General features: G+C 41.9%; 8 protein-coding genes across 8 annotated transcripts; 4 read left to right on the top strand and 4 right to left on the bottom strand.

The window, feature by feature from the left end:
* Positions 1-33: 33 nt before the first annotated feature.
* On the top strand, positions 34-1404 carry PICMEDRAFT_73431 (hypothetical protein; the record flags this gene model as incomplete). The annotated part of the gene is made up of 1 exon (XM_019164476.1): positions 34-1404. One exon carries the CDS (start codon positions 34-36, stop codon positions 1402-1404), a length of 1371 nt encoding a protein of 456 aa, XP_019017063.1.
* A 730-nt stretch (positions 1405-2134) lies between these two features.
* On the bottom strand, positions 2135-3972 carry PICMEDRAFT_17205 (hypothetical protein). The gene has a single exon (XM_019161507.1). It carries the CDS (start codon positions 3804-3806, stop codon positions 2160-2162), a length of 1647 nt encoding a protein of 548 aa, XP_019017064.1. The 5' UTR covers positions 3807-3972; the 3' UTR covers positions 2135-2159.
* A 99-nt stretch (positions 3973-4071) lies between these two features.
* On the bottom strand, positions 4072-6351 carry PICMEDRAFT_17206 (hypothetical protein). Its single transcript, XM_019161509.1, has one exon. It carries the CDS (start codon positions 6223-6225, stop codon positions 4213-4215), a length of 2013 nt encoding a protein of 670 aa, XP_019017065.1. The 5' UTR covers positions 6226-6351; the 3' UTR covers positions 4072-4212.
* A 453-nt stretch (positions 6352-6804) lies between these two features.
* PICMEDRAFT_73434 (hypothetical protein) lies at positions 6805-10509 on the top strand (the record flags this gene model as incomplete). Its single annotated transcript, XM_019164477.1, has 1 exon — positions 6805-10509. One exon carries the CDS (start codon positions 6805-6807, stop codon positions 10507-10509), a length of 3705 nt encoding a protein of 1234 aa, XP_019017066.1.
* Positions 10510-10966: 457 nt separating this feature from the next.
* PICMEDRAFT_17208 (hypothetical protein) lies at positions 10967-13342 on the top strand. The gene has a single exon (XM_019161510.1). The coding sequence runs from the start codon at positions 11096-11098 to the stop codon at positions 13265-13267; it is 2172 nt and encodes a 723-aa protein (XP_019017067.1). The 5' UTR covers positions 10967-11095; the 3' UTR covers positions 13268-13342.
* Positions 13343-13499: 157 nt separating this feature from the next.
* Positions 13500-16062, top strand: PICMEDRAFT_17209 (hypothetical protein). Its single transcript, XM_019161511.1, has one exon. The coding sequence runs from the start codon at positions 13542-13544 to the stop codon at positions 15933-15935; it is 2394 nt and encodes a 797-aa protein (XP_019017068.1). The 5' UTR covers positions 13500-13541; the 3' UTR covers positions 15936-16062.
* On the bottom strand, positions 16033-17768 carry PICMEDRAFT_17212 (hypothetical protein). Its single transcript, XM_019161512.1, has one exon. The coding sequence runs from the start codon at positions 17360-17362 to the stop codon at positions 16223-16225; it is 1140 nt and encodes a 379-aa protein (XP_019017069.1). The 5' UTR covers positions 17363-17768; the 3' UTR covers positions 16033-16222.
* A 160-nt stretch (positions 17769-17928) lies between these two features.
* Positions 17929-19845, bottom strand: PICMEDRAFT_12398 (hypothetical protein; the record flags this gene model as incomplete). The annotated part of the gene is made up of 1 exon (XM_019159922.1): positions 17929-19845. One exon carries the CDS (start codon positions 19843-19845, stop codon positions 17929-17931), a length of 1917 nt encoding a protein of 638 aa, XP_019017070.1.
* Between the last annotated feature and the right edge of the window lie 92 nt (positions 19846-19937).

The raw sequence follows: 19937 nt of genomic DNA on the forward strand, positions 1-19937 counted from the left end.
TAGCAAGGCTGCTGGAACAAGGTGTCAGCGGATATGGACTCACAGCCAGTAGGGCATTATTATATTCTCGATCCGAGCGCCCTGGTATATGGAGGAATCGGCAAAATAAAGGAGTGGGTAAACTCCACGGTTGAGAATCACAGAAAGGGGAACAAGACTTTTCGAATTGTTTTCTATGTGCCTTCCTACACACTCAAAGAATTAGATTTTTTGAGGAAAGTGTTCAATCCATTGATCTCTGCCAATGCACGTGAAAGTATAAAATTCATCGATAGTCAAATTTCAGGCGTTCAGTTCGACGGTGATGAAAATGATTACGATATTGATATTGACAGGCTCAGCTTGTCGGACAACGATTCAGATTTTGGGGATGTGTCCGAAGGCGAGTTTGAGCAAGATGAGGTTGAGGTTAGTAGTCCTCACGTGAATTCTTCTGAGCATGGTTCCGTTGAGGATTCGCAAAAGAGCAGAGGAAAAGTAGATAAGACTAAACGATCTGAGAGCAATGATTATACCGATTTTGAGAGTTACAACAAGATGAAACTGGTTAGGAATGAAGCTAAGTCTACCAAAAAGGATCCGGTCAGACCAGTCACGTTCATACTCGAACCAGAGAGAAGTGTGGGACCTGATTGGAAAATTGCCTCGGGATACAGACGGTCAACACCGTTACTGTCTGATTTACCTAAACCCATAAACGGGTTTTCATCTAGGGGTCAACTGGTAAACGATGATAACAGAAACTTTGCGGTTGGAGTTTTTGGTAACAACATTCCAGGAAGTTTTAACGTTTCGGCCAAAAGTAACAACAGTCATGCTGTCAATGCTACCAACCCAAGCTCTAATGGAGATGGCGAGAAGGCTGTTGTTCCATTAAGACTTAAATTTCTAATCAGATCGTGTATCCAAAAGCAATATATCGAAAGCAAGTCCTTAAAGGAAGAAGAAAGGATCATATGGAACGTTATATGCGAGGATGCTACGACTACGATCTGGTTGAAAAACTTTGGTTTGACTGTGAAAACGTTGAACGATGTCCAAGACGATTTTGACAAGTTTTCTGGTGGCTTAGGTGCCAAGGTTTTGTTTGATCCGAGTTCCGGGAAGTTGGTTGAGACGACCTCTGCGAAATTTAACCGCAAAACCGTAAACAAGAAAGCTGGGGGAGCCAAAGCTCAACGAGTCAAAAGCAAAGAGGGATTAAATCTAGTCAAATCAGAAGAAAACGAAAGTACAGCCAACGCAAACGGGATTACAATCACGAAGACCAAAGCCAGAAAAGCTAAGAAGACACAGAAAACTCCGAAACTCGATGTTAGTGCCAACACTGGCCCTGCAAAGAAACATGTCGTCTCAGCAGATACGTATGCTGAAAGGGGACAAGGCGAACTTTGGACGCCATAAGAAACAAACCAACGATACGTTCAGCTATACTTTGATATCATCTTTTCTTACAGAAAAATGCTTGGAGATTAACACAGACACGGGCGAGCAAAGAATTAGGATATGTTCTCTCCGTTCAGAGACTCCGAACACATTGGGACGGTATGTTCATGTCAGCGTAAATCGTTAATTACGATTAGCTTATCGGAAGAAAGACACAAGCTTAGCACCTACGGCGGTCCTAATTGTCATACTACAGTAAAACAGTCATAGCTTGTATAACAGAAAAAAGGCGGTCACTTGACGCGTATCACTTAAAGTAACTAGTCATAACATGAAGAATCGTATCAGATAGAGTCAAAAGTTGTATTCATTGAACAACAGAATGTTGCTCTAACATTAGAGATGCCAGAAAAAACATATAATAAACATAAAAATTCATCACTATCGATTCCCATGTATGATCAAGAGATCAAGTACACGGTAGACATTACCATGTCACTTGATTGTCCGTCAGTTGCAAAAGAACTCAATTACAAAAGTAGGTGCGTAGAAGGGCGGGAAGCTGATCAGAGGTAAGAAAAAACAGCGACGGCCTCCTTTTTATAGTTTTCCCTCTCGTTTGACCGTTTTTCGCTATGAGAAACTGGTTGAATTTTTCAGGGTTTCTTGCAAAATAATCCCCATTACATTAACCTTCCGCAAAAAAATATAGAGCTGGATAATAATTACAAATACCATTTGGTTCAAGCCCCCCCCCCCAAGTAATGATGACACTAAGACTGATCTACGGCTATCTTCTTTCTGAGTCTCTCGCATCCCATTACAAGCGCCTTCATATGGAAAAGGTATCTCCAGAGAGTATACTCGTTAATGAAAAGCTCCCAGTCTAGCCCATAACCCAACGCCAGCTCCAAGCGAAACAAGTCCTCCAGTTTCTGCAGCCCCGTAACCTTGCAGTAATAATGCTGTTTAAAATTCTTGTCCTCTATTAACTTACTTGATATTCTCACACAGGTGAGGATCAAACGAAACGCATTCAGCTTGCTTATCTTGGACATGTGGACCTCCGAGTTACCATCCCTTAGTTCTCCGTTGGGAGTTAATAGTGAGTCGTCCTCATTTACCACTGAGCTGCACGAACTGAACGAGTTGTCCATGGGGAGTGCGCTTATTTCATTGCCCGACCCCGTGTTGGGTTCGCCATCAACCTTCATATCGTCACTGAGCGAGTGGCTTCCTTCTCCACCAAAAACGGAACTAAAAGAATCTCCCAGAACTAGAGGTAAACATCTGCTCTCCCATTCGGTATCAGCATCAATGGCAATGGAGTTCTGAGCACAAGTGATACCGTCGCTCAATTTCTCGACACATTTTATGTTGAACAGAAATTTGAATAGATACCATCCTGCACATAAACCAACCGCCCCGCTAATTTCCAAATGGGAGTTGATTCGATCGATGTAAGAGCTCAGTTCCATCTTCGGTGCCGATTTCAAGTAGAACTTGTTGGATATCCAGGCCAAGGTATCGCTATCTGTCGAACACTTTTCGTACTCGCCGATGTTCTTTCCAACATAAACTCTGAGGTCTGTAGCTGAAAGCGATGGTTTACTGCTCATCTCAAAGTTGGTTAGTATTTTAGAGCTTTTTCTGAACGATATTCCGAGCTCTTCCTGGGATTTGGAAATTAGTTCTAATCGTTTCTTGTCTATGTGGTTCAACTTTTCTCCCAGGATCTCATTCAATACACTTTCTATAAACCGTCCTGTCTTTTCTTTCTCTTGACTCTGTGTCCCCTCACTGTTCTCTGAATCATGTGCATCTCCGCTCACTTCGCCATCTCCCTTTTCTTGGTTACCCTGAACGGAACCTTCCCCGAAATGGTCCAAGACACAGTCAAACACTCTGTCGCCAAAAATGTTCTCTGTTATGTCCTTATCATTGATCACGCCCTTATCCAGCATCTCGGTCAACCAGATGAGTTCATCCACTAGCAATGACAATATTGACAGGGACATCGTGCCATCTATCTCCGAAAGTGACTTCATATGGTGTATGTTTTTAAGTAGACTTCTGGCATCTAGACTTGACACGGGATCAGGTTTGGGCTTTTTCGCATTTGAGTTGGAACTTCGCCTCATTTCGTCACTACCGCCGGGTACCTCTTGTTTTCTATCCTCCTCGGCCTCTTCTGAGTCATGTGCTTGCTCTTGCTTGTCATCCGGTTCTTCACGCAAATGCTTCTTTTGAACGTCATCTTCGCTCAATGGCTTTTCTGGATGCACATCATCACCTTCCTTTTTATTTCCTTGGTCGGGGAAACTAAAGGTAGGGTTTTGTGGCTTGAGCCGCAACTCCATGCCCTCTCCGATATCCACCGTGTTGCCTGTCGATCTGAGGTGCTCTTCCCTAGACGTCATTATCCGATGTAAAGCGTAACTTGCTCAATATGATCAATCCTCAGGTGGCAATTCAAAGCAGAATTCCTCAATAGTAGTGTGTGTAGTAAGTGCTTCCTTCTGCAGTCGACTGTGTTCTCCTTCACTACCAGTTTACCATTCTAGCTGGAAACTGATGGCCATGTCACGGTTACCCTCTTCACAGATGCGGCCCTTATGCACTATCCACTATATAGGACCCGCTACTACTCAAGCCGTGGAGAAAAAAACCTGGCTTTTTCATTCAATTCCATTCTGGTTTTGTACGTAAGCATATTTCAACATAATTGATTTTTATAAACTGTTACTCACTAGAGACTATATAACAAACTAAATATCGAGCGGACTGTCTTCTATATTCAGTGATTTTGGAATTATTCTAAGCTGTTTACAATTCGTCGTGGTCCCAATCTTCGTCGTCGTCGTCGTCGTCGTTGTCTTCGGATGCGGCACCGTCTGCAGCATACAATTTGGAGACTATCGGACTCACGACCTTGGTCAACTTCTCCTTCTCTGCTTCGAATTCTTCGACAGAGGCTGTCTCACCGTTTTCTTCGACGAAGCTGATGGCTTCTTCGACGGCTTCCAACACAGTTTCCTTGTCTTCAGCGTCCAACTTAGCACCCCAGCCTTCGTCGTCGTTGATTTGGTTCTTCAAGTTATGTGCTTGGTTTTCTAGTTCGTTTCTTGCGACAATTAACTTCTTCAACTCCTCATCTTGTTCCGCGTATTTCTCACCCTCCTCGACCATCTTGTCGATTTGTTCTTGTGTCAATCTGGATTTGTCGTTCGAAATTGTGATGGAGTTGGATTTACCTGTACCCTTGTCAGCTGCAGAAACCTTCAAGATACCATTGGAGTCCAAGGTGAAGGTGACCTCAATCTGTGGAACACCCCTAGGGGCTGGTGGGATACCGGTCAATTCGAATTGTCCTAATAAGTTGTTGTCCTTGACCATTGCTCTTTCACCTTCATAGATTTGAATCAAAACAGCATTCTGGTTGTCAACAGCGGTAGAGAAGATTTGAGACTTCTTGGTTGGAATAGGAGTGTTTCTCTTGATCAAAGTGGTCATGACACCACCAGTGGTCTCGATACCCAGAGTTAAAGGATTAACATCGATCAACACGATATCCTCGACACCTTCTTCACCAGACAACACACCTGCTTGAACAGCCGCACCATATGCAACAGCCTCATCTGGGTTGATACCCTTTGAGATCTTCTTACCGTTGAAGAACTTTTCTAATAATTCTTGGACCTTTGGAATTCTTGTGGAACCACCAACCAAGACAATGTCGTCGATTTCGCTTGGCTTGACCTTGGCATCATCCAAAACTTGTTGAACAGGCTTCAACGTCTTCTTGAACAATTCCATGTTTAATTCTTCGAACTTGGCTCTGGTCAATGGCTCTGAGAAGTCGACACCATCAGCGAAAGAGTCAATTTCGATTCTAGTGGACATCTGGGAGGACAAGGTTCTCTTTGCCTTTTCAACTTCTCTCTTTAACTTGGCCAAAGCTCTTGGGTTTTCACTTATGTCAATTTGATGCTTCTTCTTGAAAATCTTGATGAAATGTCTAACCACTCTGTAATCGAAATCTTCACCACCCAAATGAGTGTCACCGGAGGTTGCTAAAACTTCAAAGGCACCACCTGCAATAGACAATAAGGAGACATCGAAAGTACCACCACCCAAGTCGTAAACTATGATTTGCTTTTCCTCGTCACCCTTGTCCAAACCGTAGGCAATTGCTGCGGCAGTTGGTTCGTTCACAATTCTCAAAACCGTCAGGCCTGCAATGGTACCAGCATCCTTAGTTGCTTGTCTTTGAGCATCGTTGAAGTAGGCTGGGACAGTGACGACGGCGTGGGTGACCTTCTTGCCCAGGTAATCTTCAGCAATGGACTTCATCTTACCGAGAATCATGGCAGAGATCTCTTCAGCAGTAAAATCTTTGGTTTCACCGTTATATTCGACTTCCACAACAGGTCTGTCTTCCTTGTTGACGATCTTGTATGGCAAGTGCTTGATCTCCTTTTGGATCACCTTATCACCAAATCTTTGACCAATCAATCTCTTGATGTCAAACACGGTGTTGTAAGGGTTGGAGGCTGCCTGGTTCTTGGCTGCATCACCAACAAGTCTTTCGTTGTTATCTGTGAAGGCAACGTACGATGGCGTGATTCTGTTACCTTGGTCATTGGCCAAGATTTCAACACGCCCATTCTTCATCACACCGACACATGAGTAGGTTGTACCTAAATCAATACCGATAACGGTGCCGTAGTTCTCTGTGTCTGCATGCGCCAAATTTTGCGAGGCAAATGGCAGTAGGAATAGGAAAACTGCATATATGAAAAATGCAGTTATCGATAATGGTGATTTTTTAAATACCATCTTGAGATCGATATATTGTTTGGGTATTCAGCTAACTTGCTTGATCTGAAAAAAGGGATCAAAAGGAGAAGTAACACCGAAGGTACGATCTTGAACGAGAAAGAAGAAGAGGGCAAGCAGCGTAGGATAAATAAATAAATCTGGATTTTGTCCCGGTAACACCCATAAACGGTTGACGAGTTTTGAACACGTCAATATTTTAGAAAGGCCCCGATTTCACGCTATACGTTAAACGTGTCAAATTTGCCTGCGAGTTTTTAGTGGAAGCTTCTGGAAAAAAAGCAAAATGGGAAACGGGGAAAAAGGGCGCATTTTTACTAATCGGGAATCGAACGCGTTCCTGGTGGCGTGGCCGAGTGGTATGGACAGCTTCCCAAAAGGGAAAGATGAGCGACCAAGCTTCTCTGTCGGGTCCCAGACAAGCAAATAGGTAATGCAGTTAGAAAGCGTATTGGGGTAGGTAGGTGTCGGTAGAAACGGGATCAGCTGGTTCGGGAAGCAGCTGCACATGCGGAGATAGCAGCAGCATTACAGCAAAGAGGTGTTGTTTTTGTTACCGTACCCGTCGGAGCCAGCAAGATGTCACATGCCGACGTCAATTCGCTGCATCAGAGGACGTATTCGAACATCTCGATTACGTCCTCTTCGTTTATGAACAGTACGACAGCTAACAACGATATGAACGAGACAACCGATTTGAACGATTTGAACGGAACAATGAAAACGTCGTCGATCCACAACAACACGTCGATTCTGTTGGACTCGACAGAATCGTTGATCAACAACATCCCGAACTCGATCTACGAGTTGGTGAAAAATGTCAACTATAAGAAGAAATCGACAACCACGAGCTTGCTTTCAATCAATTCGACCTCCACAGTGATATCTTTGAATGGTCCCACCTCCAAGGATATTCCTCCGACAAAATTGACGTCGGTTGAACACGTGTCGGATTCAGAATTCGAAAAGTACTTGGACGAGTTGGATGAGAACTTCGACGAGTTCAGCAGCTCGAAGTTGTTGACAACATCGTCATTGAGCAAGTTGGAGAAGTGTAACAACACAAACCCAGATGATGCCCGCGTCGGCAGCAGCACCCACGGAAGCCTCAATCCGCTCAACGAGGAACAGGAAGCGATGTTGGAATCAAACAACCTAACCAACGTCCCGGACATATACTTCAACGAGGACTTCAAGTTGGACAACCCTCGTATCTTCAGCAAGGTTGTTGAAAACGCACGCTTCTTGACCCTGATTGACGACAATTCGGACTCTGCAGTGGTTTCGAACAAGATAATGGTAGACCACGAAGCTCTCCAGGACAAGCTGTCGTCGTATTTGGACATCGTCGAGGTGCATTTGATTCATGAGATCTCCAAATCAAGTGACAATTTCTTCTCTGCATTAGACGACTTGAAGAAGATAACCAACTCTTCAAAGTTTTTGACCGATCAATTACAGAATGTGGATTCGCAATTGTCTGACATTCGGTCGCAAAAAATACAAAATGCCAAAAACTTGTTGCAACTGGTCCAGAAATACCAAAACATTCAGAAGTTCGACCAGATTCTAGTCCAAATAAAGACAATTCTGCAGCAAGCAGACTTGGCTGAGACAGCATATTACAAAGGCAGTTATGACCATTCTTTACAACTGATAGATTCAGTCTTTGCTATGATTAGGGGCAATGTTCCTCCTCATCCCTTAGTCGATGAATTGATAGTCAACTGGAAGTTCCCACTCAGCGATTTGAATAGATTACCTGCTCTAATTCCCCTCAAGCGTCTGTTGTCCAATCTGATAACCGATACAGGTAAGTCATACGCTAAGTTATTCTCTAACTTCCTCATCGATGATTTACGAGCAAATTATGAAAGCATCTCAACTTTCAAGGTATTGCAAAGGCTCTTGGGTAATGAAAAACATGTTTCCGCAAATGAAAGTTATTCCGTTATATCTGAAGATTTCCGGATGAAAATCGTAGTTTATTTGAAGGGTTTAACTCGTTGCGGTGAACTTTCTTCTGCCTTCAAATTATACGAGGAAAGATTATCAAACGAACTTAAATCAATTTTCAAATCTAACTTGCCAACAGATGGAAGTTCCAATCCAATTGAATCCAACAAGAGTGATGATTCAAGATCCACGAATATAACCAGCAACATAAACAACGCATTGATCTTGAGTGATCTAGTAAAAAACATGACACCAAAAGAGTTTGAAAATATGCTAGTTGATGATTATACCAAATTTTCTGAAACTTTCAGGAGACTTACAATCCATAAAAATTTACTTTTGACAACATCCATTGATTCACTAAATAGTTTTGATCCGCAGATATTGAGAGTTCAGCCTGACATGATAATGGAGCTAGATATCACCAACTCGATAAGTTATTCTATCAACTCTATTCAAAGGAGAATGGCTAAGTTAATTCGGATCAGAGAACAGCAAAATTCTTCCATCCCACTGAATTATTTCCCAAGATTTTACAAGTTGAATATGAGCTTTTTGACAGAATGTGAAATTGTGTCTAAAGGAATGGTTAATGACCCCGTCTTGAAAGATGTTGTTAATAGACAATTGATGATTTTCATTCAGCAATTCCACAAAGAAAGTATGAAGAGATGTATACGAATTGTGGAAACTGAAATATGGAAAGATGATGGTATGCCAATTGAATCACAGTTGACGCTAGATTTGATTGCTAGATCTGCAGAAGGTAACGTTGAAGATCGGGAGTGGACTGAAGGGTTAGGTCTTGATTTTGCAGATTATAATGAGGAAAAGAAATTTGATGAAAAAACTAAAGATGGCGCAAACTCCGAGGCGAGTACCGTCGATGATCAGATAGAAATAAGAAAAACACTCAATTTACACTCCCAGAACTACATCCTACCCTCTTCTGTTGGTGCCGTCTTGAGCAACTTAAGAGCTTACCTTATGCTAGTTCATTACTTCAAAAATAACATCAACAATGTGATATCTCAAAGTTATTTACCGGAGTTGCTAAAAACCATCAACCTCAAAATCCATCAATCTGTTTTGGGTGCGCAGGCTACAAAGACAGCTGGATTGAAGCATATTACAACTAAACACTTGGCACTAGCCGGAGAAGTGTGCAGATTCTGGAGTGTTGTTGTTGCAGATATTGAGCGTGCCTGCTTGTCTGAAATCAACAACGGTGGTGGTGTTGGTAGTAAAGACGGTGAGCAGATAAATAAAGTAAGGAAAGCAATAATGAAAGAGTTTGAGGAAGTGAGGGGGCTTTTTGGCGAACAAGTCGTTGATGTTTACGACAAGTTAGTGGCGATAATGAGAGATACCACATTGGCTCTTGTCCAGGGTCTAAAGGCTACAAGCTTTGTGAACCCTCAAGCTGGTGGAGACTCGGTGAACAGTTACATGGAGTCTATTGTGAAAAAGACTCTGACGATTGCCCGAAGTGTTCAAAGGTATTTGCCTGCAGAGGAGTATGATGGTGTGCTAACCAGAATTTTCGGCGAATATGAGAAAATTCTCTGTGGGAAGTACAACGAGATCCTAGAGGAATGTGCCTCTGACAAGGAGACTACTTTGAAAGTTAAGAAACAGATTTGGAGAGATATCAAGTTCTTTGGGGAAAAGTTGGACGATGAAAATGCAGGAGATACGGTCAGAAAGTTGTTAGACTTCACTGGCTTCGGTGATCAAAGTCCGCAAACGGAGACCCTCCAAGAAGCCAAGCTAGATTCTGATAATATAACCTTACCTATGAACCCAAAAGTTGAAACAGACGTCAGATTAGAAGTTGCACCCCATAACGTGACTGATAAGGTACCAAGCATTTCACCTCATGCTACGCCTGACCCAAAAGCCGAGAAAAAGCTTGTAGATGAGACAAAGGTTTTATCTGATGACATCAGCAAGGTTGAGACACAAACTGTTGAAACTGACCACAAGGATGAGATCAGATCTCAAAACCCGAGCGTTGGACCTGAAGCTGCGGCGGCTAGCAGTCAGGCCACCAATGGCACCGGAAACATTGTCGTTGATGGTGCCAAAGAGAATCCGAACTATGACATTCAAAAGAATGACTCTGATGCTACCTTGAAGAGCGATCCAAAGAGCAGTTTGAAGGGTGATCCAGAGAACGATGCCGACGATATTTCAAAGACTAATACCGCGGCTGATGCCGAAGCTGACTCCAAGAATGATGCTGAAGTTGATGTCAGTACTGACGCTACAGGTGTTGTTACAGACGTTGCCAAGGACGACGTTACCGACAGACGACGCTGCGGGTGATGTTACAGAGCAAACTGAGGAATCTTGAAAAGGCGAAACCAAATCAGGCAAGCTCTTGGGATTGCAAATGGCAAGAAAAGGTGCCCGAATAGCTCTCCTATCCGAGTAGACTTTCCTTTTCTGCTACGTCCAAAGTTTTCGCATAATATTGTTTCCTGAACTGGCTGTGGAACGCAAACCCCTGACAGGATGGATAACCAGCCAGACCCACGCTACGTTGCTACTGTGTAGGTAAGAGTGTTGACTCCGTCCGCCGGGCTGCAGTCCACTGAGAATGCCAACCCCTTATATGTATAATCTTCGATGCCAAGCCATCTTACAGTGAGGCGAACCAACAGTGCTGCAGCAGCCCTTTTTGGCCGCACCACATTTAAATTGACCCCACACGCATTTTGCCAAGCGACAGCGAACAACAAATTTCTCTTGTTGGATCTGGTCGCTGGCCTGGAAAGTTTGGCGATAGCAGCCGATTGCAACGTACGGACACAAATAACTACAGGGGTTATTGACGAGCGTATCACCATCAAGCTGACCATCTGAACACCGCGGCAGTTACTACCGAGATAACCCTTTCACTCGCTTACCAATGGACATATCGCAGGGTGTGGTGGACTACAACACCATACACAAGCATCTAAAACAGCTCAAGTTTGCCCAGACTTCAGCCTCAGGTTTAGCTTCGCAACTGGACGAGCAGACCGCTATTAAGTATGTGTCCACTTTGCGTCAAGACCTCGTTGCCTTAACCACGGCTTCAAATAGTCCAGTCCAGATCAATTCGAAGACACTTAATGAGATCCTGATTTTCACGAAAACGTTGGACTATGTTCCAAAATCCGACAAGTTGTTCTCCTTGTTTGATGCGCAATTGTTCAGATCTTTGTTTGACTTGGCCTGTCTGCCTGAGATACCCGTTGAGGTTCTGCGTGGTGTGTTGAGAATATGCTTGACGTATCTGGCTGGTGTGCTACCTAAAACTAGAAAGCAGGGAATGTTCAGAGTTTTGTTGGGCGTTTTGTGCGAGCCAATCGAGAATCCAATTGAAGGTGAAGTCACTACAAGTACCACTGGTGGGGCTAGTAGCTACAGTCATGTTCCGCTGAAATGCGACTTACTCTTTGCCAATTTAACTGCCAGAATCACCTTCGCTGATGCCAGGATGAATTTGAATATTGTCGACTTTGTCGCCAAGGTTTTCTACAGACTGATGGAGACCATCAGTCTGCTTTCGAGTGAATCAAGTCCACTTATTGTTGAAGAACAGTGGTTGTTTGGGGTTCTGCGTTCATTATTCGTTAACAACTTTTTCGGCGTGCTTTCCTGTATTAAAGGGATTGGCGAGATTGAAGGTATGACGGGTCTCAGAGGCAGCATGGAGCTCACCTCAAAGTGGTTAGAAAACAAGAAACTTGACTCTTCGAGTTTCATCTGGAGGGAATGCTGTTTCTTGGCTAATGAAATTGGTGTGGTTTTGGGTGATGAAGATTTGGCAGCAATCAACAATGTTTCTGATACCGACAGAGCGGATGGTAACAACGTGGGTATCTTATCCATTCTAGGTTTAGTCGGAGCGTTGGAGCAACCTAAGAGGTCTTTGAAGAAAATACTGGTTGAGTGTAATATGACCTCGACTCTTCCTATCATACGCTTTGTTTCAACAATCGCTGGCACCATCTCCAAAAATAAAGTACTAGATCGGATTTTTGGGCTGTGGAACACTGAACTTTTGTACAGCTTGTTGAATGTGGGTACACGCTGCTGGTTGTTCAGTGGAGCCAGAGTTGAAGCTGGTGATATAGATAAAGTTGCCAATCTGGTTGAAGTGGTCATCACATGGTTATCGAGGAAGTTGGAGTCTATTGCTGACAGTAGCAGCCATGGCAACTCTGATAGCGAAAATGTCACCAAAATCGCAAAAGACGACATTGAGATCACTGCCAGCAGTGCCAATGACTGTGATGTGGTTTCTTTGCTTGAAAAAGTTGACAGTTTTGATTACGATAAAATTAAGTTGCTACAGTTAGAAGATGTTCGCTCGAAGCACTTCAAGAAATGGACAAACAACATGAAACCTTTTGAAAACCTTGTTCATCGCCAGGTTGTTGCTCTAGTTCGTGCTCAGAGATTTTTGCAGTTGAGTAAAGGTTCTTGGGTGTATGCCACAAATCCTTTAGAAGCTGGTGAACATCATCACCTATTTTTAACCTTGAACTCGAATTCACAAAGTATTGTTTACAAAGAGTTCACTAAAAGGCCTTCCAGAAATGCGCAAGCTCCAAACTTGGATAAGGACGGTATTTATATTGAATTCCGTGACATCCTTGCGATCGAATCTGAAAATTTAAATCCGAATATAAGCGACACAGGCTTGATCAGCATTCAGAGTGAACGTATGGATGTCAATCGTGTTGAGGTAATTACCAAGACAAAAATTTTCCAGTTTTACGTCGACACGAAGCAGTTGAAAGACATTTGGGTAGATGGTTTACGAATTTTAGTCACTGATAGTAGATCGGATCCTAAAGCGAAAGATCACGCTAAAGAATCTGACAGCTCTCCAATGAAACTCTCGATTTCTGAAGAGTTCTTTATGAGTAGTGGAGTCAGTGAAGAAGTTAAAAAACAGGTCAGAACGTTGGAAGAAATCCGTGTTCGTACCCAGATGCTAGATCTTGATGACAACGCAAAGCCTTTGAACAAGAGACAGCCTGACATCTTGGAGTGGAATACAATTAGTACTAATTTTCATTACGATTAGAAATCTTAGAGTATACTGTAATATCAAATAATAGACTATTTTTTTTGCACGAGTGTATCACAGTGCTTATCGCCTTAGTAACTGATCCAATATGAATAACAGATGATTACGTAAAGGCATCTGTGTTTTCCTCTCTTCTTTTTTCAGAATATTTTTTTTTCAGACAAATTTTTTTTCATTCTCTCTAATCTGGTCTTTAGATTTTAGGATGACAGGCTATTTTCTGAATCATTCAAGGTCTAAAGACACTAGTTTGAGTTAACCGTAGCACTAAATGGTGAAGCAGGCTAAATCTACGCAAGCAAAATTTAATTTGGATTTTATTCCGACAATTTCAGATTCAGAATCTGATGTGCCTGATTTAGATTCCGAAGACGAGAAAAATCTGGACCAAGATTCGACAGTAAAAGGTGCCGAGACAATCGGTAGCACTAAAGCCAAAGAATCAAAGAAATCTAAGGCCAAAGCAAAAGCAAAAGCAAAGTCAAAGTCAAAGTCAAAGTCAGAATTAAAAGCCGAAGATGATGAAAACATTGATGATGATGAAGAAAGTAAAAACGATACTAAACTTTCCAAAGACCTTAATCCTGATTTTGTGTTCTCTGTCGAGGATTTAGGATCAACCACTACTTTTGATGGGTGGGATTTTGGATTGGATGCCAGCAAAAGCGCAAGCAAAAGCAATGCTGCAAAACTAGATGTGGATTTGGATGATATCATAAGAAGAAAAGGTGGATTGAGTGGAAAGATAGATGTGAGCGGTAGGGATGAGAAAGATGTCCTTGAAGTTGGCGATGAAGGAAATAGCAGCAATGAAGAAGATGATGCCTTTGAGGATGCTGATGATGGTGAAGATGTTGAGCTTGATGACGATGAATTAGCTCTGGATGGTTTTGGAATGGGTGCAGAAACCGGTGATAAAAATGAAGAGGAAGCCGTCGATGCTGAGACTGTTTCCGATAATGATGAAAGCCAACTAACTGAGCTTGCTCCTGATGGAAAATATGATGAGGATGATCTTGCCAAGGAGGAAGACTCGGCAGAAGCGATGGCTAAATATTACGACGAAGATGAAGGCACTTCAGCAAAAGAACAAGCACATAAATCATTTCAATCTCTTCAATTATCACGTCCAGTACTAAAAGCTTTGAGTGCTTTAAATTACTCACTGCCAACCCCAATTCAATCGGCTTCTATTCCTATTGCTTTATTAGGTAGAGATATTGTTGCGGGTGCAGTTACAGGTTCAGGTAAAACTGCTGCCTATATGATCCCAATTATAGAAAGACTTCTTTACAAACCTGCAAAAATCTCGAAAACCCGTGTTATTGTATTGACCCCAACAAGAGAATTGGCAATTCAAGTGGCTGATGTTGGTAGGAAATTGGGTCAGTTTGTACAGAACTTAACATTTGGTCTAGCCGTCGGTGGTTTGAATTTGAGACAGCAAGAACAAGAGTTGAAGAAGCGTCCTGATATTGTTATTGCAACCCCAGGTAGATTAATTGATCATATCAGAAACTCTCCTTCCTTTTCGGTTGATGGAGTCGAGATTGTTATCATGGATGAAGCAGATCGTATGCTTGAAGAGGGATTTGAAAAAGAAATGCAAGAGATTGTTGAACTACTTCCAACGAAAAGACAAACCATGCTTTTCTCTGCTACGATGAACTCCTCCATCAAACAATTGATAACCTGGTCTTTACAGAAGCCTGTTCGTATCATGATAGATCCACCAAAAACTTCAGCAAGTGGTTTAATTCAGGAATTTGTCCGTATCAGAAAAAGGGATGAAATGAAACCTGCCTTGCTTTACTCCATATTAGCAAAACTTGATCCAAAGCAAAGAGTTATTATCTTTATAAGTACAAAGGACATGTGCCATAAATTAAGAATTAGGCTCGGTTTATTGGGTCTTAGAGTTGGTGAATTGCATGGTGGTTTATCACAAGAGCAAAGATTGAAAAGTGTTACACTCTTCAAAAACTCCACCGTGCCAGTTTTACTTTGTACAGATTTAGCAGCTAGAGGTTTGGATATTCCAAAAATTGAGGTTGTCATCAACTATGATATGCCTAAGACACATGAAATATATTTACATAGAGTGGGAAGAACCGCAAGAGCTGGAAGAGATGGTGAATCTATCAGTTTTGTTGGTGAAGCTAAGAGGGAGCGTGCTATTGTCAGAGAAGTTGTTAAAAATGTTGAAGAGAGTAAAAAAGGAAAAGTTTTTGGACGTAATGCCGATTGGGATGAGGTTGACCGTGTCAACAAAGTGCTAGAATCAAAGAAAGACCTGATTGAGGAAATTATTGATGAAGAAAAACACGAAAAGGAAGTTTTGGCTGCAGAGATGGAGTTAAAGAAAGGTGAAAACATGTTAAGATACAAGGAGGAGATTGAAAGTAGACCAAAACGGACTTGGTTCATGTCAGAGAAAGAGAAGAAAGAAGATAAGAACAAAGTTCATCATGCATTAAGTTCCACAAAGAAAGTTATGAATAGTAAGAAAAGAAAGAGAGAAGAAGCAATGGCAGATTTTGGAAAATCATCTAAAATTTACAAAAAGACCGGTAAGGATAGAATGGAAAACGACACAAAAAGAATCAATAAAGCTACTTCGAAAAAGAATAGTAAAGGCAAAAAAGGAGGTAAGAAGAGAAGTTAGTTGAACAGCCATCCATTTTCCGCAAATATAGACTATAACTTTTCTAAAATTTGTATTAAAGACTGAAAGTAAAATCATAATGTATATTTTTCAAAGCGATTATTATAAAGAAAAAACCATCATGGTGAAAGAAAAAAATAAGTAGTAAATATATAATTACATAAAGATTGAAAGGAAATGAAAGGACTAATGTACAGATATTGAAATAATTGTAAATTGAATGGTAGTATTTTATGCAAGGAATGAATTGAAGGTAGACTGTGTTTTGGGTGGTTAATTTCATTCGACTAGCATTCGTTAAACACTACCACATCTAACTCTACAGCAGTACACTGTTCACCGATACTGTTGTAGTAAAGATTGTAAAAGTTTCCTGACAGGCATTGATAAAATGTAGTGCTTTTACCTAACGCCAATTTTCCGTTAACTATGCTCCAGCCAGCAGCGTAGATGGAGCCAGCTTGAGGTGGTGGTCCATCAAACTGAAATTGCTGGTTTGAAACAATAGCTCCGATCCTTCCGTTAGAATCATATAGAATAGAGTCCACCAATGTCATTGAAAGGGAAGATGTAGTTGAGCAAGTCGATGGTAAATCACGCTTATCAATTGACACAGCGGCAGTCTCTTCTGCAAAACGTTTTTGAACCACTACTGTAGTTGGGTCTAGAGTTGGAAGGGTTGCAGAAGTTACAGTTGAATATACAGTAGATGTCGGGGTGACCGTGGAAGTGGTAGTTATATCATCGGATGTAGATGAAGGTGCTAATGGTGATGATGAGGATGACGAGAATGTAGACGTTGAAGAGGATGTTGATGATGTTGATGATGTTGATGATGTTGATGATGTTGATGATGTTGATGATGTTGATGATGTTGAGGACGCTGAGGATGCTGAGGATGTTGAGGATGTTGAGGATGTTGAGGATGTTGAGAATGTTGAGAATGTTGATGATGTTGAGGATGTTGAGATAAGAGGGCGGTATTGGGTATCAGCTTCGGCACTGGAGGTAGATGCTGAGCTGAGTGTCACGGTAGTAAGAGTGGTCGCCTGAATTTGGCCATCCCCGATTTGTGTGACCACCGGATATTCATATGTCGTTGGAGTATAAGTAGACGCCTGTATCTGACCGTCACTTATTTGAGTCACCACTACTGGTGATGGGGTGGCGGTTGTAGCCTGAATTTGTCCGTCTCCAATTTGTGTTACAACAACAGTACCATCAACAGAAGTTGTGACCGACGTTAGGGCAATCGAAGAAGTGATAGGATTTATGGCAATCCCGAACCGTTGTGGGAATTGCGTGGTGGCACCATCCAAATAACCATCTGTTGGTGTGAAAGTGGAGTAGTTTTCACCGGGCACATAGCCATCTGCCTTTGCTAAAGCAATAGCTGAAGCCAAGTGAAGTAAGGTGTTGAATTTCATTTGTAGTTGTGATTATTTTAGATCTGCGAGATGAACTCAGATTAGTTATTTAGGAAAGTTATTGGAGAAGATAAAAACGAAAAGGAATACGTATGAATCAGACTTGCTAAAAGAATGAAGGAAACTTTAATTATTTATAAATGAAGAATGCTGAAACACGGTTGCACGCTCTTTAGGCCTCGACATGACAAGCCCAGCAGAAACGTAAACAAAAGCTCTGGTTTTGATCCAGCCAAATCATAAACAAAACCCCGGTGCTAGTTACATACGCTGGAAATGTAAACAGAAATGTGGAGAAGTGTGGAAAAGTGTTGTTTCGCAACACAAGCATTCCAAACACCAAAGGAAAGATAAACACCAGCACTCAGCCATCCAAATACTCGCAGGGCCGTGTGTAGAATTTCGGACGTTAAACCAAGGTGGCTGGTTTCCTAAATCGGAAACTCCGCGCAGGCGCACAAATTTCATGTCAGTCAAGGTGAAGGAAAATTCTGTGTCTATACAGCCAAGTGGCTGGTTTCCTACATCAATGATACAAACATACAATTATATTGTTGAGACAGGTTCTATGAGTCACCATGCAACGCTAGTGACTTGGCATGCTCTATGACCTCTTTCCACTCGACATTGTATATTATCCAGATCTCAGTTATTCCTATTGTAAGCAAGCCCGCCCCATTACCCAGCCAAAGTCCTAATAGCTGTAGGTTTGAATGGAAACTCAAATAAAGCGCCAAGGGAACCGCTATGATATAGTAACCAACTAAACTTATGGTGCCTCCAATCATTTGCATCGCTAGAGCCCTCAATATTCCACTTGCAACGCACGCAAGGCTGTCGAAGATAACAAAAACTGAAATTAGTGGGCATAGATTGACAAACATTGTAATCACCTCTTCGTCATCGGTAAACAATAGTGCTATATGTCGTGCACCGAAAAATATTACTGCGGAGTTGATGAGTGCTATCAAAACGGAGGAGATAAACCCTACGTTTATAGCTATGCGACCACCTTGGATATTTGCAGCCCCCACAAAATTGGCAATTCGAGTTGACGATGCCACTGCTATGGCGAACGGAATCATATATAGTAATGAGACCACCGAAGAAAGCGCAGATTGTGTAGCTAATGCCGAAGTACCAAATTTAGAGGCGAACAGTGTAAGAACCTCGTATGCCATAGATTCTGCTAGGAGCATCACTATTCCGGGAAAAGCAAGTTTGGATAGATCATACCAATGATTGAATGCGTCTAGTGTAAACCCATCCCAACACTCGGAGCCATCAACGAGCACGATGTAGAGTATCATGAAAATAAGCATTGCCCAGAAGTTTATAACGGACGCTATTGGTGCTCCTACATATCCTAAGCCAAATGTTTCGGAGTAAACCAAAAGCCAGTTGAGGAAAATGTTCATTGGCGCAGTGATAAACAATATGTATGTCCCAGCATCAAAAATACCTTGGGCTTGTAAAAACCTTTTACCGTTCTCAAACAAGATATAAGGAGGCCCTGCCAGAATGAGGATTCTCAAAAATTGTTGTGTGAGTTTGATAACCTTCCTATCATCTATGATAAAGGAAAGAAAATATCCGCTGAAGTACCAGAACAATGCTGCTGGGACAAACATTACCAATGAAAATAATGAACATCTCTGTGTGTGAATCCCTACATATTTGTATTGACCTGCGCCATATGCTTGCGGGCATAATGTATCCAAAGATGTAGCAATTCCTTCAAAGATTGCCAAAACGATGGTGGAAGTCATAGATGCCATAGAAACTGCTGCTAATTCCTCTTTCCCAAGATGGCCAACAAACACGACACAAACCAGGGAGAATATTTGCTCTAGAAAAAATGTTATTATTAGAGGAATTGAGTAACGGAAAAGCTTATCAATTTCCTTTCTTGTTGTGACTTTTTCGAACTCAAAATCCTCTTCTTCTTCATCCTTGACTATGCCTTCAAGACTCAGAAATGAAGATCTTCTGGTGTTACTTGGGAAATATCTGTCGGCACGGGCCATTATATCATCGCTGCCCTCATTGATGGCACCATAAGTTTCTCCTAAATCTTCACCACTCACAAGACTTCTTCTCTCTCTCTCCTCATCAAGCCATTGATGGATACTCTCTATTTCATCATTGTTCCCTTCGAGTGTCGACGGTAAAGACCTGAAGGTTGAGACGGATTCATTGTCACCTCTCAAATTATCATGAAAAGAGTCGGCTTCATCTATATGGGATCCTGAGCACAGACTCAAAAATGATCGTTGGTCATAATCGTTACTATAGACGAAAAGAGGAGATTTAGTGCTTGGTGGCAAAAATGTCAATGGAATCTTTCTCCGTTTAGAATTAATGGCAACATTATTAGAAGTAAGTAAAGACCTAGGTAACTGTCCTATGGTTTTCGAAAACAACCCAGTGGGCCGTCTTCGTTGGGTATTTTTCTGAGGAGTTAAAGGATCTCCATCCGACATTTGCTGCTTTCTAGGTTGGAATTGTAACTAAAAAAATACACTGGTCTGCTCTTAGCCTAAAGCTTGATCAAAAGAGTAAAATCCATTGACAT

The sequence above is a fragment of the Pichia membranifaciens genome (assembly GCF_001661235.1).
Source record: "Pichia membranifaciens NRRL Y-2026 unplaced genomic scaffold PICMEscaffold_4, whole genome shotgun sequence".
NCBI classification, from domain to species: domain Eukaryota; kingdom Fungi; phylum Ascomycota; class Pichiomycetes; order Pichiales; family Pichiaceae; genus Pichia; species Pichia membranifaciens.